Source organism: Echinops telfairi, unplaced genomic scaffold, assembly GCF_000313985.2.
Source record: "Echinops telfairi isolate 266 unplaced genomic scaffold, ASM31398v2 ScPeMD7_7474;HRSCAF=8512, whole genome shotgun sequence".
In the NCBI taxonomy this organism is placed as follows: Eukaryota; Metazoa; Chordata; class Mammalia; order Afrosoricida; family Tenrecidae; genus Echinops; species Echinops telfairi.
In genome coordinates, this window is record NW_022111378.1 from 3,933,079 (window position 1) to 3,960,999 (window position 27,921).

Here is a 27,921-nt window from a genome sequence, read left to right on the forward strand (position 1 = left end):
CCACATTTGCTTATGCACCCATTTGTCTTCAGCGATTCGTTCGACACCTCATGATCACACAGGCTGATATGTTGTTCCATGTGGGCTTTGTTGCTTCTGAGCTAGATGGCCTCTTGTTTACCTTCAAGGTTTTAAGACCCTAGATGCTATATCTTTTGCATTCTAAGGCAGATGCTGTCTTTCAAATCAAATCATGTAAAAGTTTTAAACATTTCAATGATTACCCAAGAATGAACAGTTAATGATGAGAAAAATATAGTTGGTAACAAGTTTATATATTTGGAAATGTATTTGGTCCTAGGTTTCAAATAAACCAAAATCTTCTGGAGGATTTCCACGCAGAATATTTTGTCAGTATCTATTTTGAATTGATTTGTAAACCATGCATGGGATTTCTGCCAAAAGGCAGCCTACAATAATCTTTTTAAAAGATGCTGGTTAAAATTGCACAATGGATGTTCAAACAAGATGCTCCGGCTCTATAGCAAAGGTGGGTTATGGATTGCTCCTTGGTTTCCAGAGACAAGAGATTTTTAACTGGGCTAATGAGGTTTATTTGGGCCAAGATTCAGAATGCATGGTAGGACAAGTGTGGTCCTAGCTGTGTAGATTAGGTTGCAGTATCCAGAAGAAGATGTTGACTAAAGACATAGTAGAATTGCTAACTCTATTATTTTTAGGAACCTAAGTTTGCCCATGAAAACTGTAGGAATCAAATTAAACATACTTGGCAGCAGTAAAAGATGTAAGCTCATTAACAATCTTCAAATAATTTATAATTGGTATTATTAAAATAATTCTGAACAGAGGCATGAATATGCAATGCTCTTTTTCATTCCCTTAAGCCAGCCATTTCCAAAGAACGCCGTTCTTCTGATATCTGAGCATAACACCAGAGGGGCTGTTGAGTTGCGTGAGGACAGTAATCCTGAGATGCAAGATCACTATGTAATGATGGATGTTTTGAACCCTTTTGCATTCTGTTGGAAAGCACAAAATATATACTCACCTATATGTTTTAACATAAGCAGTGCAATTAGTGAAAATCCTCTTAGAAATTCATTAAAGCATGGCAAGAAAATCTTAATGTTTGCCTCTGATGGAACTTGTTGCAACGTGGCAGAGAGGCTCACTTCTCATGGGATATAATTATGCACCTCTTGAATTTTTAAGAGCTGTGTACCGAAATACCGTTTTTAAAGTGTATTATGTTTTTAGCCAGAAATGTTACAAGAGCTAAATAGAAAGACCCTGGTCCCAGACGTTTAATTACCTGAGCTTGAGTTTCCTCATTCACACAACACAAGGACTAATTCTTACCTTGAAGGGATTTGAATGAGGTGAGTGTATACTTAATATGTAGAACATAACACAGAGTCTCAATAATAATTACATCATTGAAAAGCAAAATGCCTTTTTGAGAGAACGAGGCTAAATAAAATTTGCTCCAAGTTTCAGAACTCAAGAATGTTGCAAATACAAGTTCTTCTTGTCAACTGCTGTTGAGTTGGCCCTCGACTCATGCTAAGCTTATGCTCAATGGGAACAAATGTTGTTCGGTCTTGAGTCCTCCTCTAGATAGATTGCATATCGGACTGTTGCGTTCCACAGAATTTTCATCGGCTGATTTTCAGAAGTGGACCTCTGGGCCTTTCTTCCTACTCACAGTTCAGAAACGCCTATGAAATCTCTTTAGCATCAGAGCAACAAGGCAGTCTGCACTGACAAGGCTGTGCATGCAAGACTGATAAAAAGTATTAAAAGACGCAAAGAAGGGGCCCTAGCAGTGATGTATTGCTTCTCAGCCCTAGTTCTCAGAAGGTAATGCCTGTGGAAAGGAGCCCTAATGGCTTAATGGTATTTAGTTGATGGTTCCAATCGGCCAGCCACTCCATGGAAGAAAGATCTGTTTCTATAAAGATTACAGAAGCCCAGTGGGACAGTTCTACTATGAAATTGTTCTGAGGTATAACCTATTCAATAGCAGAGTTCATAGTGGTGGGGAGTACGGAAAGAAGACAATAATAATACTACAAATAACAATAGCCTAATATTCTGTTCAGAAAGCCTGTTTCTGACAAAGGCCTAAATTAATCTCATCTCTGTACTGTATTTTAAAATGAAAATTAGAGGTTTACATATTTCAGTGGATTGTATTGCCTAAATGTTATTGACATAGTTTGGGAATTAAACTATTATCTTTTCCAAGCTCTGGATTAAGAAACTAATTACAAGGCTTTAAGAGTTAAAGCCTTATTGCCAAATCTTATGAATATTGTAGCGTTATATATAAGGCTGAAAGTATTGCTTGAACTGTTGACATGGCAACTGTTTTATAAAAGAAATCTGTAAGGAGGCTTTCAATCCTAGGAGCAGTCCTCAAAAACGGTGCTCAACTATGACTATTGAAATCTGGGAAGCTTGTTTTTAAAAGCGTGACCAGCAAAGTATTTAATTTTCCTGTGAGAAGATGTCAGTTAAGCCTAATATAATTATTTTGTGCTGATTTTGTTTAATCAAACATCACAAAATAATTGAGCTCTGAACAAATGGCTTATTATACAAATGCGAGGATTGGCAAGAAAGAGTGGAATGTGCATTTAAACAATGCACATATATTAAGAGTTATTTTTTATTTTTTCATTAAAATGGGCAATTATCAAGGGACTGAATGCTAAGAACATAGGTAAGATATGTAGTCCTTACAGAGTCCCTTGATTTCTCCTTCCAGAGAAAATCAGATGCACTGTAAGTTTGAACGACTTATGATTTGAAGGGGGTGGAAACATTTTCTCTCACTCATCGGCTACACAATATGAGGTTGAGCTTGGGTCGGGCACGCACTTTGCAATTGGGTGAGGTCTTGGTGTTTACCAAACAAAACATTTGTGGCTCAATCCCACTGTCCCCTCCACTGCAGAAACATGAGGCTGTCTGAACCCAGAACATTTTACGCTGTTGAAACCCCTATATAAAGCACTTTGGGTCAAAACCAACTCAATGGTGTGGGTTTGTTCTGTTGTTTTTGATTTTTAATAATAACAACTTAAAGTTGGAAGTTTGACCCCACCCAGAAGCACAATAAAAGAAAGAATTATAACTCCGTTCTGCTTTATAACGCATGGAGTGAGCAAGTTCACTAATTTGGGTTTTGTATAAATTATAATATATGGTTACATACAAAACAGAGAACCGCTTTGGTTATGAAACACCATCATTGTAAACTCAAGACACACAGCCTTCCATGTGTATATTTCCATGGAACAATATGACAAAAATGCACAGAGTACAGGTTTACTCCTGTAAGAAATCCCAAAGGAACTAAAGACCTCCTACTGATATTCTGGATAAGGATCTTGCATTAGCATATGCCTGTTTGCCAGGATGTCTGCATGACGTCCTTCTTTCTTCTTCTCCTTCTCCTCCTCCTCCTCCTTCTCCTCCTCCTCCTCCTCTTCTTCTCCTTCTTCAATCATTTGATTTGGGGCTCTTACAGCTCTTCTCACAATCCTACATAAGGACAGGTTTCTTTCTGCAGGATACAGCCATAGAGCCACATTCAGACCTATTGCTAACCCTACTCTCCCCAGTGGGTCATGTGACACTCGTGAGTTGAGGTTTATGTTTCTTTCCTCTTTCCTACTGAGTATTGTCACCCTCACCTCTAAACTATGGACAGTCTTTGATTTTTTTCTTTTCCTGTAACACCTTGCTATTAGTGTGGTCCTCAGAAAAGCAGCATCATTTGGAATCTTATTAAAAATGCAGAATCTCAAAACACATCCCAGGCCAACTGAGTTGGATTCCCACAAGATCCCCAGGAAATTTGTCTTCACATTGAAAAATTGTGATAGTTAGCCTGAGTGGAACCATTTTGTGACAGCCTCCATTTTGTACCAGGGTGTGGAAATTCCCCAAGGTCACACCCCACCAAAAAGTTATCAAAAACTAGCAGTCATAACAAGTTCCAGAAAACAAGGCAGCATGCCCTGTACTCGGATAAATTTTTAAAACGGTCAAGGCTAACTGCAAGTTCTGCTTCTGTTCCCGTTTGCTTGCACAACTGCAAAGCCCACTTGTTTACTCCACCCTATAAAAACCCAAGTCTGGAAGCAAAGGGGGCCACTCTCTCCCCCCAGAGAGCTGGTCCCTGTGCAGGTTCTTTTTCTCCTTTCTGTCCCCCTCTCATAAACTGTTTTTCTTCTTACCAGAGACTGAGTTGTTCTTGTCCAGTTGGTGTACAACAAGATGAGAAACATTACTTTCTGAGACACATATCTTTTCTGACTCAGTGACTTGACACGTGGCCTGTTACCCACTGCCCCTTACACTCACAGACCTGTCACTTTCCATTCTTCAGTCCGCAACTTTCTAGCCAGTTAAAAACCACCTCTTCTGACTCTCTCGTTTATAATAAGGAGTTACTTCCCTACATTTTATGCTTTGTAATAAAACAAACAAAATCGTGGGGTTCTAAATTGATTCTGATTGTGGGTCCCTCCATGTGTTATAGAGTTCAACTGACCTCATAGGATTTCTTCGCTGCAATCCTGATGGCAGCAGATCACCAGGTCTTTCCCCCGTGTGACTGCCGATCTTTCCATTCGCAATCTGAGAGCAAATCTTCTCTGGGGGTGGAGCTTTGGCTTTACAGTAGCATACCTTTTCTTTCCTATTTATTATTTTACACGGTTGTTCTTTTGACTGCTTCCCCAACTCTGATTCCCTTGAAGCTAGAAGTCATGCCCAACTTGTTCAGAAATTATAGTCCAGGGAACACATTGGGTAGTTGGTCAATGAGTACTGAGTAAAACTGTACAAATGATTTCCCAGGATCAGGTGTCTGCCTGTGCCGGCGTCTCCAGTGAGCATCCTCGACTTTGTACTCTGATTCTGTTTCAATTCCAATAAAAGTACTTGTCTTAATTTCTCAGTGGTGCTCTCATAATGGATGACTTTATCAAACAAACATTTATTTCCTTACAGTTTGGAGAGTGTGAAGTCGACGTCTAGAGCACCAGTTTTAGGGGAAACTCTCTCTGCATTGGCCTGTGGCAATTTGTATGTGGCTGTGCCATCTGGCTTCCCCAGGCATGCTTATCAGTTTCGGTGCCGAACCTGCATTTGTATCTATCACGGGAGATGGACTAAAGACATAACCTCCAGCAATATACCTACATTTCTACAGCACGGACAATCCACTCCCAAATGGGACTGTGCCCACGAGAATAAACAAAAACTCTTGAATCCACTGCTGCCAAGTCAATTCTAACTCATCGCAATTGAACAGGAGTAGAGAATTGCTCTTTATGCTTCCTAGACTATAAAACTTCTGGCGAGCAGATAGCCTCATCTCTCCTTGGGAGTCACGAAGTGTTTGAATTACCAACCGTATGGCTAGACGTCCAGTGCTTAACCCATAGCAGCACCAGGGGTTCTTCATCCACAAGTAGTAAAAAAAAAAATACCCAAAACTGCCATCTGACTCCTGGCATCCCTATAGGGCAGTATAATCTTGCCCTTGTAGGTTTCTGAGGCTGTAACTCTGTAAAGGAGTAGAAAGCTCGGTCTTTTCCCCGTGGAGTGCCTGGCGGTTTCAAACTGCTCTTTTGTTGGAATCTTTTGTTGGAACCTTGTGGATCATAGTGCACTTCATAACCACTGAGCCCCCCAGGATTTTAACCACAGGTATACCAAAACCAAATGCATCGCTATCGAATTGATTTTGACTCTCAAGGACAGGGGAGAACTGCCAGGTGTGATTCTGAGACTATAACAGTTCATGGAGTACCAAGCCCATCTTTCTCCCAGTCACTGGTATCAGGCATGAACAAAATTAGAACACATATTTTGGGAGCACACAATTCATTCCATAGCACTATTATAGCTTCCTGGGCCTTAATCTAGTGGTTTCATGCTTTCTTAAACTCATTCAAACTGGGTTCACACCTACTGAACTCCTTTCCCCATCGTGCCCATTGAAGATTTCATATTCATCCTCAGAAATCTGCTACAATACTTCAGAAAAGGTGCCTTAAGAACCAATTGGGTTATCGTTGCTTCTGGGATTTTATTGAATTTTAATGATATTCGCGTTCAAAATTCCACCAGGACGCTGAACTCTTATTAAGAAAAGGAAATAGGTGTTTCTCATTCCTGCATTACCATTGTTAATATTGTGCCTGGAAGGAAGAAAATGCTCAGTGGTCTTTGAATTATGAAACAAGAGAAACATACAAGGATGTCAAGAGAATAGTGTAAGGGCCGCCTGTGTCTGCTACACAATTTAAACAGGAACTACCCTTCATAGTCCCTGCAGGCTCCTATTTATTTTTTTGGTGAAAGAAGTACTTTTTATTAAGGGAATTGCTATTAATGTCATAAAACAAAATTACATACATTGTTGAGTCAAAAGCTAATTTGCTCTGTATTCTTTCACTTAGACCGCCATGAAGTGTCTGAAACAATTAAGGAAAAGTAAAACAAGAAGACAAGCAAGCATTTTTAGATCCTTTTGGTCTTGCAAAAGATGATTTGAAACAAATGAAGACCTCATTTCTCTCAATTTTCTGAATGCAACAACAAACAAATATGAAATTTGGTTTAGAGGCCATTTCTTAGCATTGTGGACTCAATAGATTTATGATAAACTGGACATAATTTCTTAAATGTTGTTTTAGTTAGGCAATGTGAGTTGGGTCCAACACACAACAACCCCATGGACAACAGACCCGTGGCCCCACCCTGTGCCAGTCTTGTATCTGTTCCCTTGCTTGAGGCCCTCGTTGCAGCCACTGTATCAATCCATCTCACTGAGGTCTTTCCTCCATGGATCCTCCACGTTGCCAGGGGTGACAGCCTACTTGAGGAACAGCTCCTTCTTGAGAACATGTTCAAAGTATCGTACTTTCTCCAAGATTGCCTACATACAGTGGTACCTTGGCTGTTGAACTCAATTCGTTCCAAATTCATGTTCAAACACCAGAAAGAAGAACTGAACATATTTCAAACACCAAAAAGTACAAGAACTGAGAAAATGGAAAACAATTGATTCTGCGGCCCCAAAATTACACTTCTAAATTCACTACAGAGGCTTTTAGTCTTCTTGCCTATCACTGTCTCAGAGAAGCTATCACCATCCAGTCCTGTCTGATTTATCCTAATGAACAGTAGCTTTTCAACCTCTTTCATGGCTTGGGTCCTTTATTTCATGGATAACAATCCACACCTTTCGTTACATTAGCTGTGTTAATCACAACCCCACCCCCACCCCATCACACCCCATCCCCCACACAAAATGTTGATGACGTAAGCTTAGTCATGTTGTAGTCAACTGCCAAATCAGGCCGGTGGCAACCTGAGTCCAATTGTGCGGTGATTTCTGGCTTTCGCTCCATGGGGTTCTCAGTTTCTCTCTGAGCCTCACTGCTGGTATCACTTTCTTTGGAGCCAAGATGACAAGACTTAGTGCGAATAAAGCACACACATACACATACATACATACACACACAAAACACAATGATGAATGGTTGAGTGCATTCCCACAAGCACTATCTGTGGTCTCTGAGTGAGAGCAGAGCTCAGACGGAAGCGACCTGCTTTGTCCTAGGTAAGATGGGACGCATTTCTCTCTCTTGGCTCATACAGGTTTTTTAAGTCAGATTTTCAGTTCATCTAGTGAGCAAAGTTACAAATAATGAGCAGAATTTTTCACACGTGGCTATTTAAGTAGTGGGAAATTTGAATTTGGACCTGTTTGACAATCATGGTTTCACTGTGAAATAATAGAATTATATAATATATTAATATAAGTTAAAAATTTCGATCACAAATTGTATGCAATTTTATTAAACAAAGATATCAAAATGTAAAGCTGTTTTTTTCTTAATATGCCCCTCACCCTCAAACACACACACACACACACACACATCTAGGTAGTTACACTTATGGAGGAGATGTCCCTTGGTGTAACTTTCCTGGATTGGACTTTCTCTCAACAGTGTACTTTTCTATTTTCTTCAAATGTGTTCCTTATAAGCCTTTGTGATCATACTGTGTCTGTCCAGAGCATCTATGAAGAGTACACCTTTGGGGGCCCCAGAATCTCTGTCCTGTCATTTCTTTCAATGTAATTGGTCCAGCAGGTCCCCTTGGAACCCATGGTTTAGTTTTTATTTTTCCTCCTATTTATTTTTAAGTTTTACTGACATATAATTCACATATCTACAATAAAATAATTCAATCATAGTTAAAAATTATGAGATCATCACCACAATCAATTTGAGAACATCTATTCTTACTTATATTTCTTATTAGCTCTCCAGTTTCTCCCCTGCCATACCCCTAGAAAATATTAATCCTGTTACTGTCTGTGTTAGTCTGGGTTTACTAGAGGAAGAAATGCAGAGATACTCATATGTGTGTAAGAGAGAACTTTATATCAAAGAGCAATGCATATTGAGAAAACATCCTAGTCCAGTCCAGATCAAGTCCGCAAGTCCAATATTAGTCCATATGTCCAAAGCCAGTTTATAAATTCCTCTTCAGACTCACGCAGCACAGGCAATGAAGCTGAATGCAGAAAGATCACACGCCAGGGGTGGAAAGCCTTGTGGATCCCGTAGTGGTGGAAGCAACGTAGTGCTGGTGTGGATCTCCACATGGCTCCTCCATCTCCAAGGTTCTGACTGCCTTCAGAGTAGTTTCAAGTGTCTTGTCAGCAGGAATGTCTCGCAGAGAGTGTGTCCCACCTCCAATGAGTTATTTATCTCTGTAGCACCCCCAAATGAGGTCATCAAGCTGCGACATGATTGGCAGGCTAAACTCCACCCTTTCTTTCTTAATAGTCTCAAGTTGACACCAGATTATGTAACTACTACACTGTCTCAATTGATTTACCTAAACTCAATTTAATATATAGAAAAAACATACAAAAACTACCACCCTGAAAAATAATGACAAAATAAAATTGAGAGAAATCTGAATAAAGAAGCAGAAAATATTAAAAACTGAAACAAGTTTTAAATGAGTCAAAAAGAGTTCACATGCTGAGGTGTTTAACTTTAGCTCTAATAATCTGCTTTCAATGCATTCTGTCTGATAACAAGGCTATTCACCTTTAAGTTCCATGGTAAAACGCGGTTCCCTGGAGGCTTAATCTGTCTGGTGTGGTTGGAGGAGGGGTGGCCAGCCCTCCACCACTAATCACGGGTTTGATAGGCACAATTGTACAGTTGAGATGTATAAATAGTAAAGTCACTGAGAGCATGAGAGGTAAAAGAGATATTACAATAATGGAGTCAGACACATTTCATGGTAGCATTGCTCACCTCAGCCCCGCTTGGTGGTCCATGTGGAGAGAGAGGTAAAGGGAACAGGGGAGGAGAGGGAGCCGAGGAGAGGTCAAGGGAGGAGCACAGAGAGAAAGGGAGCCCTCTCTTGCTAACCCAGGCCTATATACCTTTGGGGGCGTGCAAGCCCACTAATTACAGGTAAATACATACGTCACAGGAAGGGGTTGCACTATAGGTTATACAGTAATGGAAGAGGGTGGTCTAGGGGCAAACATGCAATAGGAAGAGGAGGGATTGGGGTGTGCATGTGACAAGGAGGACAGATCCTAGATTCAGGATGGCAGCTTAACTTTGGATGTCCCAGAGTGGGTTTGGTCTGTTCTCTGGATCTGTATAAGAACCATTAGCAGTAGGGTGTAACCCCACCTACAGGAACCATGCTAATGGTCCCAAGTCTTTAGGGAGAAGTAATCCATTGTCCCCATAGCAGGGAGCAGGCCCAAGACATAGCTGTCTGGTAGCTGACTGCCTCAAGGGAAATAGCTTTTATCATTAGCTGCCAGCAGTGTCCTAAGTCTAACATATTTGGGGGAGACAACTTGGGAGAAATCTTTCTGTTTCCCAGTATGGGACCCTGCAAATGAATTTTGAGTTTTCATGGGCATCCATAGCTATATTGTAAACTGGGTGTTCAAAAGTTAAGCTTTAATATCCTTCCCTCCTCTGGATTTGGATTTTATTATTTGCAAACCTTGGATGACACAGGTGTACTTCATCACTGTGGACTTACCTGATGCCACACTTAGATGGTTGCTTATTTTAAGACAAACCTTTAAGACCCCAGATGCTATTCTTTGTGATAGCTGGAAACCACAATTTTGATTTGAACCTTTTATAGCAGGCATCCTGATGAGACGAAGACAAATGTCTTTCTAAGAGAACTTTCCCGCCACCATCCACTGATAATAGAAACCTGTTGTATGTTTGGTTTAGAAGAAATGTGTGCAAGATTTATAGTCTTATTTTGGACATGCTGTCGGAAGAGACCAGTCCTTAGAGACAGACATCATGTCTGATAAAATGGAAGGTTAGTGATGGAGAGGACGAGCCACAAGGAGATGGACTGACCCAGTCCCTGCAACGATGAGCTCAAGCACAGAAACAGTCCTGAGGATGGCGCAGGCCCGGGCAATGTTTCCTTCTGTTGTGCCTGGGGTTGCTATGGGTCAGAGCTGATTCGATGGCACTTAACGACAACATGAGCCAGTAATTGGGTTTGAAAAATCCTTACATGTGATCGCTAGCATCATTTCTATCACTGAGACCATATTTTACAACTACTGTTTTCTCCTTCCTCTTTGTTGATGCTTTACAGCCAATACCAGATGGCCTCTCAACACTGTATGTTACTACATCATTCTATTGTTGTTGTTAATGTTAGGCGTTCTCCGGTGGTGCCAACTCATCTAAACCCTATCTGCAACAGAGCTAACCATGGTCCAGTCCAGTGGCATTGTATCATCCGCACAATTGTTCTTTTTCAGGTCAATGGTACCACTTGTGTCAATCCAGTTTATCTAGGGTCTGCCTCTTTATGTTAACCCTCTACCCTCCCGAGCATGGTGCTATCTCCAGGGACTAGTCCTTCCTGATAACATATTCAAAGTGTGTGAGATGAAGTCTCATCATCGTGGATTCTAAGGAATAGCCTGACTGTTACTTCCTTCAAGATCAATTACTTTGCTCTTATGGAAGTCCATGATATTTTGAATATTCTTCGCCAACATCATAAATCAAATGCATCAATTCTTAGTCACATTTTCCCTATTCAGTGGCCAACTTTTACATGCATTTGAAGTGATTGAAAAAACTATGGCTTGAGTCAGCCACACCTGAGTCCTCAAAATGGCATCCGTGTTCTTTGACATTTTAAAGAAGTCTTATACAACAGATTGGCCCAATACTATATGTCATCTGAATTCTTGACTGATAATTTCAAGAGAATTGATTGTGGATTCAAACACTATGAGATCCTTGTCAAATTTAGACATTTCTCCATTTATCATGATTTTACTTATTAGTCATTTGTGAAGATTATGGTTTTCTTCACATTGAGTTGTGATCCATACTAAAGATTAAAATCCTTGATCTTCCTCAGCAAGTGCTTCATGTTCTCGGCACTTTTAGCTAGCAATATTGTGTCGTTTGCATGTTTAGGTTAATAGGTCTTCCTACAATACAGATTCCACTTTCTTTTTCATATTGTCCGGTTTCTCAGAGCATTTTCTCAGCATATAGGGTTAACAAGTATAGCAAGAGGGTACAACCAGGACACACACCATTCTTGATTTTAAAACACACAGTGTTCCTCTGTCTTGTTTAAGTGACTGCCTCCAGTTTCATGTACAGGTTCTCTATCAGCACAGGGATGTGTTCTGGAATTCTCATCATTCGACCTGCTTGTCCTAGTTTGTTATAATCCACATAGTCAAGTACCTTTGACTATACAAAGAAACACAATTCAACATCTTTCTGGTGTTCTCTGCTGTCAGCCAAGATCCATCTTTGTCAGCAACAATATCCCTCATAGGATATTCTCTTCTGAATCCCTCTTGAATTTCTGACAGCTTTCTGTCTATGTACTACTGCGACTATCATTCACTGATCTTCATCAACATTTTACTTGCATGTTATATTCGTGATACCAGTCATAATTTCCACATATGTTGAAAGGAGAACACATATGAGTCTCTTCTAATTATTTGACCAGGTAGCTTCCAAATTTCATGGCACAGAATACTTATTGCCACTTAAGCCTTGAATTTTTTCTTCAATTCTTCAGCTTGAGATATGCTGAACATGTGCTTTCTGTATGTGTTTTTTTAAATCCATCTCTTTTCATATTTCATGATAATGCTTTATTTAATCTTCATGAGCCAATTTTTGAAAATTTGATTGACTCTTTTTCTTCAGCATGTCTCCCATTCATCTTAGCTACTCTGTGCTCAGTGGCAAACTTCAGAGTCTCCCCGGACCTCCACTTGCTTCTTTCTTATGTGTCCTTTGAATGGTGCTTCACTCTCTTAATGGATGGTGTTCTTGATGTCATTCCACAGCCTGTTGATTCTTGGGTCATTAGTGTTCAGTGCATCACCTAGATTTCTTTTTCTACCACTTCCACCTGAAATTACATAGCAGCAATTGATAGTCTGCTCTAGAGTTGAGACACCTTAGTTTGGTTGAAGATATTGAGCTTCTCAACTGATTGGCTCTTCTCTTACATGTAGTCATTTAGATTCCTCTGTACTCCATCCACAGAGAGTGGGGACTCCATAACAAAAGCCTGAAGCCGATGAGCAAGAGAACTGTACAAGAAATATTCATTAATAGTTTTTCACCCTAAATAATGGCATGGAAAATTGATAAGAGAGAATTAAAGATACTTATTTAATTTAAATATTATTGGATATGCAGCAGTTAAATGTTGTTGTTAGGTGCCATCGAATCAGTCCTGATCCACAGTGACCTTATGCACAACAGAAGGAAACACTGCCAATGCTGTGCCATCCTCACAACTGTTCTTATGCAACAATAGTTCAATCTAAAACCATATTGGATTGTATCTATAGCACCATTTTGTTGGCAAGGAAATTAAGCCTCCCAGAAGGTAAAGACTTCTCAAAGATGCTGCTGCTAGTTTTCAGATGTGTAGCAACAAGATGACTATTTTTTATGTATTTTATGATTTCACAGAGTTCCAGTCACCAGGAAGTCAGTTCTGACCCATGATGAGTTCATGAGATTCAGAATAGGATCATATTTCAGAATAGATTTCATGGCTTGTGGGAAATAGACCACCAGGCCTTTCTTCCAAGGCCTTTATGACTGGACTCAAACACTAATCTTTCTGTCTGTTAGCACGTAAGCACTTTTCCTGTTTCTCCCTGCCAGGAAGCTCACAGTTTATGTTGTCCAAAACCGGAACGTTTGCAGAAGGCTTTGTTAACACCAGACTCACAGTATTAACAAGCCAATGCCACATTTCCCCGCCACAGTGTAATGAACATGCTTCAGACTCTTGAGATAATAGATGTTAGAGGAATGAAAAGAATGGTTCATTCTGGAATCCAAAGAGTTAGAAAGCACGGAATGCCTCTCCTGAATAGCAAAATGTAGAAGTGTCTTTAATCATTTGCTATGCGTTATGGTTCCACTGGTGTGGTGATATTGGATAAAGTAACACCTTTTTTTTACAAAATATGAAATTTCAATATTGTCGGGCTAGTAGGCACAGTGAGAAGAAACCGTGGGATAGTTCCCCTAACAAATCTGTGTTAAAACAGTTTCCATCTTCCAGTTCTCTGTAAATCTCTAGTTCTCTGTAAGGGGAAGAAAGAGATTCACAAGCTTGGATTTAAAAAGAAAAGAGGACACAGAGAGAGAGAAGAGCAAAAGTGTCCTGGCTCAGATGGTAAACTGTCTGATCAGCAGTCTTCCCACTCTCCTGGCAAAGGGCGTGACTCACCCCAGGTGAGTGAGTGAAAAGCAATTTGCCAGTTGTCATGAGTGTGAAAGCCTCTGAGGAATGGCTGAGCTGGTTCGGAAAGAAGATTTAGTAGCAGTGATATAAGGGCTTCTATTGTTCTTGCTTGTCGAGTTTGTCATATTTAAAGCAACTCAGATTCAGGAGTGTTAAACAGAAAGAAGAAGCACACAGAGTACTAAAATAAGAGATCATCGTTTTGAAGATGTATCCCCATGTGTTCTAATCCTGGGAGTTATTTCTTTGGCTAGAATTTATCCCAGGTACCATTCCACGTTTTAGGCCCCTGAGGAATTTAAAAAAAAATCAGGGTAGACTAGATAAAGAAGGCAAAAAAATACCATTGTTAGTTGCTACTTAGTCAAGTCCGGCTCATGGTGGCCTGATGTGCGAAAAACTGAAACATTGCCTGTTCTGTGCTATTTGTAAGATCTTTGATGGCCCATTATTTTGGCTGTTGTGCCAATCCATTTTATTGATGGTTTCCCCCCAATTTCACGATACTCTACTTTTAAGAATTAGAAAGGAGGGTTGTGGCTTTTCTAGCTCGAAGACATCAGGAAAGACTTGGGGACCTTGAGCTAGTTTCTAAAGAATTAGAGTTGAAGCAGGACAGCAAACAATATGGCATGAACAAAGTGGTACACGCAGGGAATCTCAGATGGTTACAAGGAAGCCATAAAGGTGTCTTTTGTGGGAAGAGCAATGAGAGTCTGCAGAAAATAGAGCCAGATCAGACTGGATACGTCCCTGTGGCTTTGAAGCGAAATTGAAAATAAAAATAAAACTCTTAGAGTTTCATTTAAAAATATTATTCAGATAAAGATGACTTCATTTGTTTGTAAAAATATATTTATAGCCTTCAAATAATTTAAAATTTTTTTTGAGGGACAGGTTTGACTCTTCGTCTCAAAAGCTTGCCGACTCCCAGTCTGAGATATGGGCTTGGGTCTGGAAGTTTATCCTTCCCTGATTCCTGGAAGCAGAGAAGTTTGCGAGCCACTGGGTCACTTCAAGGCTGTGACTTAGTGTATAACAAAAGTATTTTGGACTTCCAGGGGACTTTGCAGAGAGATGGGTTTGTTGTGGTTGCAGTAATTTTATGCATGTAGCTTTCGTTTTACATAAAAAGGATGGTTTCTGTCATTACAAATTTTGCACAAGTCGATTCTGAATTAATTCACATGTTATTGTCCTATAGAAGTCCCAGATTCCTGCTTCAGAGGCTGGTCATGCTAACTAATGTTTATAGAAAAAGCTGGAGGTGTTACATACTTGCTGGTTTAGCTCGTGTTAGCCTTCCTTGCTCAATATTCACCATAATAAATTCATGTTCTTTTATGGAATTGAGAGTTCCACATGCCTGTGCATTAAAAAAAGGGGGGCTTTTCCCATAAACTAGAAGGGCAAATGTGTTTTAATGAGCAAATGTAATTTTAATAAGAAAGTTCTTTTTAAATTAGCTCCTTCCATTAAGGATTTAATAAGTAAAAATAATATTGCAACAAAAGCACCAGCCAGCTCAGTCTTCAGGCAACTTTGAAAATATGCAAATGGGATTTCATCAAGGAAAATATCCCTTGAGTGATAAACATTTCTTTTCAGATTGGAAGTGGCTATGTGTGGAAAGGAACAGATCTTTTCTAGATAAAAATGGATGCTCCAAAATGCATTTGTATAAACTCTTTCTTGCATTGATTTCTGTGTTTGGCAGTAAGACAGCAGTTAATTTGGTTTGACTTTAAAATTCCAGTGATTATAAGGTTTGTATATTCTCTGTGGAGTAACGTTCTCTGCTAGAGCCAGACCTCATTTTTTCCTGGCCAAATGCCTGTGCTGGAGAACTTTCCCTGACAGGTGCTTCCTCGTCGTTTCTGCCAGAGTCAGAGCAGTGGAGTCAAAGCCTATTTTCTGGGTGGAATACTATTCTCCCCACTGTTTGAGTTTTTTTCAGAAGACAAGAAATCATTTTTTTCCTGATTGTATGGGAATTTACCATTCCTTTCCCTTCTCAGGTTGCCTGTTATCCATACAAGAACTTGAATAAGTGAACTTGAATAGCCAACAACTTTAGAAGATCTTTATGTATTGGAGTACAAAAGCAAGTAACAGTGTCTCAGTTAAAAGGTTTTGAATGTAATAATGAAATGACCCAGGAAGACTCAATTAACTATTGAGGAAATTAAGTATATAACTTCACACTTAACATTTAAGGGTGGGGTAAAGTCAGTTTCCATTTACTCGGTACGTTGAGTTTGTTTGTTTTTTTTTTTGCTTGACACAATGGATGTATGGATGGATTATGATAAGAGCTTTATGAGCCCCCAATAATAATTTTTAAAAAGGTTGGGGGAAAAGGAATAGGTGCTTCTTGAGACACTGTCTTCGGCGGGGCTTTCTAAAGAAGTAAAACCAGTGAAGTTTACATATACCTATATAAGAGGTTTATATTAATGGCTCACACAATTATAGAGATGAACAAGTTCCAAGTTTATGTGTCAGGTGTCAGACTGTATGGAGGCTTCTCCTGACTTAAGTAGCAGCAGGAATGGGTGACTCTAAGAGTGACAGGTTGGACAGCAGGCTTATGGCTGCAGAGAAATATACCCAAGATCAGTAGGTCAAAGCCCTGCAGAGGGCTCCCAAGATCAGCAGGCAACGCAGAAAGCCACTGGTTCAATTCCAAGAGCCAGAGATTAGATCATGAGTCAGATCCAGGATCCTGCCTTGCATAAAGCAAGCCAACTTTTTTAGTGTGCACTTATATTGGAAGCAGATGACCCCCCCAGGAGTTCTCATTATTGAGGATTACTAGGTCTTTTGTTTTAATTTTAAATCATTTTATTGGGGGCTCTCATTTACTTGGTAATTTGCTCTCATGAAGGACACATCCTTCTTAGTTATTTCCTTTGCCTTCCCCAGAATAACACCTTTGTTCTCTTTGATTCATGGGTGCAAATGACAATAACACCTTTGTTCTCTTTGATTCATGGGTGCAAAATGACTGCTGAAGCTCCAAGCACACATCACATCTAATGCCATTGGCTGAATACAGTATACATTTTAGTTGTGTCCCTTTTTAAAAAGTTCATAGACCCCCGTGATAGATTTATCCTTGCTTTCATTGGAGAAAGACTGGGCTTTCTACTCCCATGAACAGCTACAGTATTGGAAACCCGTGAGGATCAATGTTGACTCTTTGGCAGTGAGTTTGGTGTGGTTTAGGTGAATTGGCCAAAACTGCATACATTATTCTATTCTAAACGGTGACAATTTGTGTGTCATGCGTGATATTAACAGATGCCCCCAGTGACACAACAATTGAATGCTCAGTTGCTATTTGAAAGGTTCTTGTCTCCAACCCACCCAGCAACTCCATGGGAGAAAGATCTACTATTCTGCTTCCATAGAGATCACAGCAGAGACAGTGTGTGGGGACCTTTTACCTGCCATGGATGCTCACCATAAGTTGGAACCAACCCAAAGACACCCCACACAACATGGAAATCTCTGTCCTGTTGCCAAGAGCTCTTGCCCCAGAAGACAGCTACTGATCAAATCCAGTGTCTTGTAACAATGCACCATAGGCATCCAGGAAGAAAAAGCATTCTTTTTAGAACCATTAAGCCCGTATCTTCTAATGAAGGAAGTGCTGGACATCCCACCTTTTCTGCTAATACTTTTACGTTTTAATTCTTGCTTTCCAACAAAAGAAGTTTAGTTGCAGAGATCAGAACAAGCTCTAACTTTGTGTTTGCACTAGCTCTCTGGCAAAGCAAATCGACATTATAGTTGATTTTTCATAGCTTTAAATGATTGTCTTCTATTAAATAGATGCCCGTGGGCATTTGCAGCTGACTAATTCCTCTTATGAAACAAGGCGCTGCGTTTGTGGAGACGAGCAAAGAAGTCCACCAATCATGTGTACCACTTTAACAAAAGCCTAGTGTCCTGAAGGTTTTGAACATTAGTTGGTACCTTCGTGGGGCACAGATTATATTTTCAATAATCCTTTTTGTTGGCAAAGCAAGTCAATTAGACGTTTGTTCCTGGGAACAAGAGGCAACTTTGTTGGTTTAATATGTACAATTAAATTGAGTTGATATCTACTTTAAATGAACATTGAAAACAAATTAAGTAATCAGTCAATCTAATGTTTATACTTAGAGCTCTAGTATGTGTTTCGATAAGCTGAGGTGGAGAAAATGCTGTTTGGCATTACTGGGCATTGTATTTCATTCTGAGGAGAAAAAAATGTGAGCTGGTCATATTTTAAATTGGCTGTGAAATATTATGTGTAAATATAATTTGCTTTTATATTTGTATAAGCCTAACACTATTCCCATAGATCTAGTTGAATCATATGATGCATCATTTTCCACCAGTGTTAGACTCAGCCATTCTCATGTGAAGCTAATGAAATTTCTTTACAGTTCTTATTTTTTACTGTTGCTCATCTTTCTTACTAACCAATAGTAAGACCTTTTATTTTGACATTTGGAAACATTTGTATTCATCATTGCAATTTTTAAGGCTCCAACTTGTTGAAGTTTGACATTTGTAAAGTGAATGCTTGTATTTTTCTCTCTTATGACAAGTTATTTCCTTAATTTTATGAGTTGGGGGATGATTGCCGGTTACTTACTGCCTCAAACATGATGGTGAAGAGGGCCTGATTGTGCTTTACGTGTAGTTTGATTTAGTCACGCTGATGGAGCTTTGTGCTCCGGCAAATGACTTCACACTCAAGGTAGCTGAAGATGTTAAAGTTCAAATCCAATCATGATTGGTTATGATATTTTATTTGGTTTAATATTTGAAATTTTATATTGAGATGTAGCCAAATTATATTCAGATTTTAAATATAGTTCATATTCTAGTAAAAAGGGAAGCATTACATCCTGCTCAGCAATGCAACATAGCACTGGAATTTCAATGAGCATCAAATTATAATAAACTATCCACTTTTTTCCTCCCCCCTTAACTTGTATGATTTTGCACTTTGAAAGTTCAGTATCTGTCTAACCTCAGTTGTGCATCGAAGGTATTAAAATGTTCATTGACTAAATATAGGAAAAAGCAGCCAAATTTAGTCACTGGGATTCTTTACATCAAATATTTGTTCACTAAGTACACCCTTTACAACGTGTGGATTCTAAAAATTATTTACTTATCCAAGATTCTTGGTGGCAAGAAATCAAAATGCAGTTCAAAATGCAGCATAGGGGAACATCTGGTTGTTGCTGGTATGTGTCTCTGAGATTATTCCGAACTATAGCATCCCGATGTGCCGTTGTGTAGAACTGGCCCATAGGGTTTTCTATTCTTTCTCCAGCAAAGTCGCTGAACTCAATGGTTTTAATAGTTAGCAGTCAAGCATCACCATGGTTCCCCGTTTCTTACATAATGGCTTAGTCCAAGTGGATTCCTGTTTCAGGTATACTTAGATACAAGGAGTCAAACATTGTCTATAAACCTCTCCAAAATACAAACAAAAATACATAAAATAAACTCACTGCCATCGAATGGATTCTGCCTCATGGAAACACTCTAGGGCAGAGGAGAACTTCCCCTGGGAATTTCTAAGGCTCAATCTCTTCAGGAGTTGAAAGCCTATCTTTCTCCCTTGGAGCAGCGGCTGGCCTTGTTGAACTGCTAACATCGTGGGTAGCAGCCCAACGCATAACCCACTATGCTACCAGGACTCCAATAACAGAAAGTGAAACACCGCTTCTATAGAGAAGGTTAAACACCGCGACATGTATCCTTTCTCTGTAACACCGCCCCCCTCTGATTTCCAATGTGTTGACATTGTCCTGGTAAAAATTCGGCTCCTTGTAGCCATATTCACTAGAACATTTACATCCTCCAAGGTCTATCAAAGATATTTGTTCTATGCAATCTCAGTAACGGTCATGAATTTAAATATCATCACCTAGGGCATAAGGATTCCTATCCCTGAAGCCATATCAGGGGCTCACATGTTGAAATACATTGATGCTTGACAAATCGTGGACCCTGGACAATTCCCAGCAGCAAAATCGGGGAATTTGTCAGAAATGCAACATATCAGGCCAGAGTCAGAAAATTTGGGTTTGGAATACAGCAATCTGTGTTATAACAAGCCTTCCAGGTGATTCTGATATTGGCTCATATTTCAGAACCAATAGCATATACTAATTGGGTTGTGTTTGGCTGTGTCCAAACCCTATAGCTTTTGTAGAAATTCAGCTCCGCAGAATACACAAAGAAAATAAATCTATCAATATTGGGGGAAGAGCAGGTGAGAGACATCCACCACCATAATAGTTGAGTCCAATAATAAAGGTTCCCAATTTTTCTAATGCTATCATTTCCCAGGTTATGAATTCTCCTAAAACACACTCATCAAAACAAAAGCAAATTCATTTCCAATTAGTTGATTCATGGCAACCCTCTAGGACAGAAAATATTCAAAACTAGAACAAATTTAAATGGATTATAAGGGAGAACAAATTAGCAAAGCTATTCACATCCTGGTTATGGTAGAGGGAATTCACCAAGGGCTCAATCCACATGTATTTCCCCTTAAATTTATTATTATTTTTTTAACTGAAACAGCTTTAAAATGGATGAAAGGGAGATAAAATGATAACTCCTTACAGCAATTAAAGCCTCATCTTTCTCTGAAGAAAAGGCTGGTGGCTTCAAACTGCTAACGTTATGGATTCCTGCCCAAATGCATAACCACAGGGATCCCTAAAGTGCGCTCATGCGCGCACGCGCGCGCACACACACACAAAAAACAAAAACCAAAAAAACCCCACCACCACAAGAAAATAACACTGTTCAAAAATATAGGTAGGTAAGCAGGTAGATAGATTTTAATTTAATGCATGCAATAGCGACCCAAAGCACAATGAACTATGCAAAGTTCTGCTCCAATCTCACAATTGTTCTTTGCCTGAGCCTATTGATCCAGCTACTATGCCAATCCAGCTTGTCAAGAGCTGCCCTATCCACACCCCCACCCCCACCCCACCACCACTTTACCAAACATAATGCCCTTCTCCAGGGAGTAATCTCTCCTGACATATGTCCAAAGAACGTAAGATGAAGGGTTACGATTCCTACCTCTACGGAGCACTCTGGGGTCATTTCTTCTGATCCAGATCAGTTTGTCCTTTTAGCGGTCTGTGGTACTTTAATTATTTTCTCCAGCACCACAGTTCGATCCTTCTCTGGTCTTCCTTATTTCATTGCATATGAGGCAATGGAGAATACTATGGCTTTGGTCAGGTGCACCTTATTCCTCAAAGTAACAACTTTGCTCTTCAATACTCTAAAGAGGTCAGCAGAATGACCTAGTGCAATACATCTTTTGAGCTCTTGGCTGCTGCTTCCATGAGCATTGATTGTGAATCCAAGACAAAATCATTGAGTACGTCAACCTTTTCTCCATTTATTATGATGTTACCTATTGGTCCAATTGTGAGGATTTGGGTTGTCCTTACATTGATTTACATTCATACTGAAGGACACAATCCTTAATCTTCATCAGCAAGTGATTCAAGTTCTTCTCACTTTCAACAACCATTTGGTGTCATCTGCATACCGCAGGCTGTTAACAAGCCTTCCTCCAGTCCAACTGCCACATTCTTCTTTAGATTAGCCGGGTTCTCTGATGATTTGCTCAGCATAGATATTGAACAAGTACGGCGAGAGGATACACGCGTGATGCACACCTTTCCTTCTTTTGGAACATACAGTGTCCCCTTGTTCCATTCACGCAACTGCTTCTTGATCCACGTACAAGTTCCAAATGAGCACAATGAATTGCTCTGGAATTCTCATTCTTCTCAAGGTTATTCACAGTGTTATTTGGTTCACACAATCAAATGCCTTTGCTTAGTCAAGGAAACACAAGTCAACGTCTTTTGGTATTCTCTGATATGAGCAAAGATTCATCTGACATCAGTAGTATATTAGTCTAGGTTGACTAGAGCAAGAAATTCATAGACACTCAAATGTGTATAAAAAAGTTTTATCTAAAGAGAGAATGTACATTAAGATAGCATCCCAGCCCAGTCCAGATTAAGTCCTTAAGTCTGATATTAGTCCATATGTCTGATACCAATTCATAAAGTCCTCTTCAGACTCATGAAATACATTCAATGACACCAAATGCAGGAGGATCACAGGCCTGTGGGTGGAAAGTCTTGTGGATCCAGTGGCATTGTAAGCATATTAGTGTTGGCAGGATCTCCATATGGTTTATCCAGCTCTGAGGCTCTGGCTGCCATCTGCCTGTCTCCATGTGGCTTGTCAATGAGAATGCCTCACAGGGACTGAGCATGTGTCCCACTTCCAATGAGGTTTTTATCACCTTAGTGCCTCCAAATGAGGTCATCAAGTTGTGAGCTGATTGACAGGCTGAACTCCACCCCTTCACTCCTATGTCTCAAATGAACAATAGATTATGTAACTACCACAAGTACTGATAGTTTTTGTTCCATGTCCAGTTCTGAATCTGGCCTGAGCTTCTGGCAGTTCCCAGTCAATGTGCTATTACAACCATGGTTGGACAATCTTAAGTAAAATTTTACTTGTGTGTAATATCAATGATAACATTCTATCAGTTGAGCATTTTCTATGGATTGGGCACACGTATGAGGGAGGTAGTAATCTGAGTATCCCCATTTTACACATGTAAAAGCTAAGAGAAAAAATACTATTCAAAGATTAGTGTAGGTTTTCAAATTACTTTGTTCTTTTGTTATTAAGTTGATTTGGTACACTTGCAGTTACAATTCAGGAGGGGTAGTAGATGTCATGTGAGTATTTCTCAATGTATCTGATTATAAATATCCTGTAATGGGGCCCAAATGATTTGTATTTGACTATTAAACTTAGCAGTTGTTGGTTCAGACTCATTCAGTGGTTCTATGGAATAAAGACGGCGGCTACTTCTGGAAAAATCACAAACTAAAAAACGCTATGGAGCACACAGAGTTCTACTTGGTAACACATGATTTCACCATAAGTAAAAATCAACTAGACAGTAATAGGTTGAATTTTTTGGTTTGGAGATATCTTCTGAATCACTTTGTAAAATAAGATTTTTTTTAAAGATGTTTTAATATATATATTCTAAGATGGGAATGGGAACTCATGTTTTAAATAGTCACAGGAAATTCTATATGCAATCTTATTTGGAACATACTCTATAGTGGTAAAAACTAAGATGCTGACGTTAGATGGGGTCAAATCTTGGTTGTAACCCATACTATATACTAACTTCTATAGCCCCTCCACAAAAGAAGAAGGAGGAAGAGGAGAAGGAGAAGGAAGAGAGGGAGAGGGAAAAGGAGAGGGAGAAGGAAGAAGAAGAGCCAGTTGTCATTGAGGCATTTCCAACTGGTGGTGTCGCCATATGTGTAAATAGAACAGTGTTCAGTAGCTGAGCTTTCAAGTAAATTACAGACCTACAGCCAAGGAACCTCTAGATGCACTTCAACCTTCAACATTTGGTTAAGAGTGGAATGCTACCCAAGGACCTGTCCAAACCAAGCCTACTGTAACCAATTTCATTTTGACTCATCAAAATTCAAACTCCCTGCCATTGAGTTGATTTTGTCTCATAGAGACCTGATAGGCAGAACAGAACCGCCATGGTGGGATCTGAGTCTTTAACAATTATCGGGAGTAGAAAGGCCTGCCTTCCTTCTGTAGAGCAGCTGGTGTCTGCCAACATTTTAACTTTTTTGTTATCAGCCCAGCATTTAATAGTTATACCATGAACTCATAGAAACCCTACATATACGACAGAGTAGGAATGGCAAAATGTAAATCTTTATAGAAGCCAACTGACATATTTCTTTCAAGAGGCAACTGTAGGATTCAAATCACTGGCATTTGGGTTGACAGATGAGTGGTTTAACCATCAATCCAACATGGCTCTTCCATGACCAAACAAAACTCACTGCCATCGGGTCAATTCTGACTTATAGTGAACCTATAGTACAGAGCTGAGCTACCTCTGTGCATTTCTGAGACTGTAATTATTTATGGGAACAGAAAGCCTCATCTTCCTCCGGCAGAATGGGTTGTTTTGAAACTGCTGATCTTGCAGTTGGCAGCCCAACAAGTAATCCACTATATCCACCAGGACTTCTTTCAATAAGCTGTCTCAAACTCTCAAAAACCAAGCTCATTGTCTTCAAATCATGTCTGAGCCTTAGACTGAACTGCCCCTGTGGGTTTCCTCTTTCTGTTGTGGAGCTGATGTTGGTTAGCGATTCACAGTGGAACCACTAGGGGGCCAGTACTCCATAATGGCACGCAGGTTAGGCTACATTTCTTATCCTTATCAAGCCTGAACATTAACTGCTATAATTACTGCGTGATTTTTCTCTTCTCTTGAATGCTTTTCTTAACTCTCTTTATTTATTATTTGCAGATAGAGGACATGCAGTGGGGCAAAGGGGTCCGGGAGATTCCCTCCTCTGTGTGCACACTACCATGTAAGCCCGGGCAAAGGAAGAAGACACAGAAGGGCACCCCATGCTGCTGGACCTGCGAGCCCTGCGATGGATACCAGTACCAGTCTGATGAGTTAACCTGTCAGCACTGCCCGTATGATCAGCGCCCCAACGAAAACCGAACGGGCTGCCAAGATATCCCCATCATAAAACTAGAGTGGCACTCCCCCTGGGCGGTGATCCCGGTCTTCTTGGCCATGTTGGGCATCATCGCCACCATCTTTGTCATGGCCACCTTTATCCGCTACAATGACACGCCCATTGTCCGTGCTTCTGGAAGGGAGCTCAGCTACGTTCTGTTGACGGGCATCTTCCTTTGCTACATTATCACGTTCCTGATGATTGCCAAGCCCGATGTGGCAGTGTGCTCTTTTCGGCGCGTTTTCCTGGGCTTGGGGATGTGCATCAGCTATGCAGCCCTGTTGACAAAGACCAATCGGATATATCGCATATTTGAGCAGGGTAAGAAATCGGTGACAGCTCCCAGACTCATAAGTCCAACATCACAGCTGGCGATCACTTCCAGTTTGATATCGGTTCAGCTTTTAGGTGTTTTCATTTGGTTTGGTGTCGACCCACCCAACATCATCATAGACTATGATGAACATAAGACGATGAACCCTGATCAGGCCAGAGGAGTTCTCAAATGTGACATTACAGATCTACAAATTATTTGCTCCTTGGGATATAGCATTCTTCTCATGGTTACATGTACTGTATATGCCATCAAGACTCGGGGTGTCCCAGAGAATTTTAATGAAGCCAAGCCCATAGGATTCACCATGTACACGACGTGTATAGTATGGCTAGCCTTCATTCCAATTTTTTTTGGCACCGCTCAATCAGCAGAGAAGGTAAGTGAAAATGTACACCACACAATGCATTTCAAAACTGTCTTAATTGTTGAATTGAAAGCAACTGTTGTGTTAGGTTGGCTAGAGATACAAATCTAGTGGCACTCATATATGCAGAAGAAAGAGCTTTATATCAAGAAGTAATTACATATCAAGGACGTGTCTCAGCCCAGACTAACTCAAGACCCTCCTCAGCCTGGTGCAGCCACACGCAATGATGCAGAATGCCGGAAGATCACAGGCTGCAGTGTGCAGAGTCATGTGGACCCAAGGTCGGTGGAAACATGGCAGGTCTCCTGCAGGATTCAGGGTCAGTGGCAGAGAGTCCAAGGGGGAGAGAGAGGTGGAGGTTCTCAAGGTCCTCCTTATAAGGTGGTCACAGCCTCAAGGAAACAGCATCAAGCTCTCACCTGATTGACAGGTTGGATGGATTCCAGTCCCACCCTTTTAAACATTGGTTCAGAACAGAACTGCCCCTGAGAGTTGGCATAAAATCATCTGACCACCACAAACCACCCCTTGTCGACTACACACCTGATACAACTCTTTAGTCACACATAATCTTTAAACAAAAACAATAAAATCATGTTTGCATCTAACATGGTAAAACTGAAAATCGTACAACCAATAATGCACCAGCCCCATTTAAGCCTTACATTCTATAAGTGAACAAAACAAAAATATTCTATACCTAACAACTGCAGCTATGTGAACACCTACACCTTAATTCTATAATCCAGGGGTGTCAAGCCCAATTAAAACACGGGCCATCTGGTGCAACAGGCAAAATTCATGCAGGCCACATCACATTTACAAATTTTGTTAAATTTATATTTTGAAGTGAGGATTCAGGAATATGGGTAGGATGATTAAAACACTATATAGTTGCTTTTATTTAAACATTTATTTTATTTAATATATTTCTAAAACTAAAATTATTCTTTTTACCTGAAACTTGCCAGCACTTTCCTCCTACTAGTTTTCACTTACTTCTTATGCTGTGACTGGAAAATATAACAAAGTAACTAGTAAAAAGCATAAAATGTTGGACAGCTGACAAACGTGATGCACAATATTAATGGCTTCCCTCTAAAAATGTTAACTAGCACTGCCGCTAGGTATGATTTGTAACAGCATAACCCAGAGTGCTCTTTTTAACCTTTTCGCTATTGGGATCTGTTTACATGACGTGGCACTGAGAGTGGAGGGCATATCGCTTCCAAACGTCGCCAGAACTGAGTCAGCACGTTTATATACGTCCACAGGGCCCTGGGAAAGGCACTGGGGCATGTGTACACTCATCTTCAGTAGTTAAAGGGTTACCGAGGAAATTGTGCGTACAGTATTGCCTCTATCTCCCCTAAGTGCTATTTTCTTCATAACAATTTTTTTTCTATTTTCATTTTTATTTCAGAGTATTGTGGGCCACAAAAAATTACCTCGGGGTCTGCGTGGGGCCCGCGGGCCACCAGTTTGACACCCCTGCTGTAATCCTATCAACATCTTCCCCCACCCATAAAAATTTGTAAACCAGCACCTTCATGCCTTTATCGCCCCACATTTTGGGTTTCCAGTTTCCATACTTCCCAATTCTATCAACCCAGTGCTTTGAGGAGACAAGCATGTTCTTTGAAATGAAGAATCTTCATTCCAGTTATAGCCTTGTGAGTGCATTCATAGAAAACTCAAATCAGGGCAGGCCATTCATAAAGTCAGCAGTAATATGCACCAATTCACAGACTAAGAAATCTTATCTTCATCTGTTTGGGTTCTGCTAAACTCAGTGTAGGCCACCTAGCTTAGCTTTGCCAGGGTGCCTCATCTTTTGACCACAGGCCCCTTAGTAAGTTCTCAACAACACTAGCTCCCTTGGGCTAGGTCATGCCACAGACTTAGGTTCCACCCAAGTCATTAAACTTAAGACCAGCCAGCTTGCTCTCCTCTCTTCTCTAGTTCCTATGAACCAGGTCTGAAATTGTCAGTGGCCAGAATCCACCTGTCTTTCCATTGCTGTGTTCCCTACTTCCATGCAACAAGTGGATTCAGATGGTCAGCTAGTGAGTTAGTTAGTTTATTATGCCAACCTGGCCGATAAACACATGTGGGATTAATTGAAGGGAGGAGGGATAAATGGCTTGGTGAGCCTCGCCTTTTAAATTCTTGGGTCTCTTGTTTGTGTTGGTCGCACAAAGGTGCAGCTGTCTTAGCAGTTCCCTGCTTCAGCTTGCAAGGCTGACTTCCTGCAAGACATCCCCAAGAGGTTGGGGAATTAACCCATCAAAGATTCAGGCACCCACCACCTCAGTAAAATTTCTAGGGCTCCAGTGGTGTGGGGCACGTCAGGATATTCCTACTAAAGTGAAGGATAAGCTATTGCATTTGGTGCCCTCAACGACTAAAAAGTAGGCACAATGCCTAGTGGGTCCCTTTGGATTTTGGAGGCAACATATCCCTCATTTGGGTGTTCTACTTCGACCTGTTTATCAAGTGACATGAAAAACCTACAATTTTGAGTGGGGCCCAGAACGAGAAAAGGCTCTTCTACAGGTTCAGGCTGCCGTGCAAGTTGCTTTGCCACTGGGACCATATGATCCAGTAGACCCGATGGTGCTAGATGTGTCAGTTGTAGATAAAGTTTAAGTTTGCATCAAGAAAACATCCCAACCCAATGGTGCCCAAGCCCACAAGTCCAGCATTAACCCATATGTCCA

General features: G+C 40.4%; 1 protein-coding gene across 3 annotated transcripts in view; it reads left to right on the forward strand.

Moving 5' to 3' along the window:
- The window catches only part of GRM7 (glutamate metabotropic receptor 7), a 1,182,365-nt gene that overhangs the window by 911,844 nt on the left and 242,600 nt on the right, over nt 1–27,921 (forward strand). For all 3 annotated transcript variants that reach the window (XM_004714110.2, XM_004714111.3, XM_045285644.1), the window contains exon 8: nt 24,275–25,210. In XM_004714110.2, the coding sequence (XP_004714167.1) occupies nt 24,275–25,210 (936 nt within the window). The remainder of the gene's footprint in view (nt 1–24,274; nt 25,211–27,921) is intronic.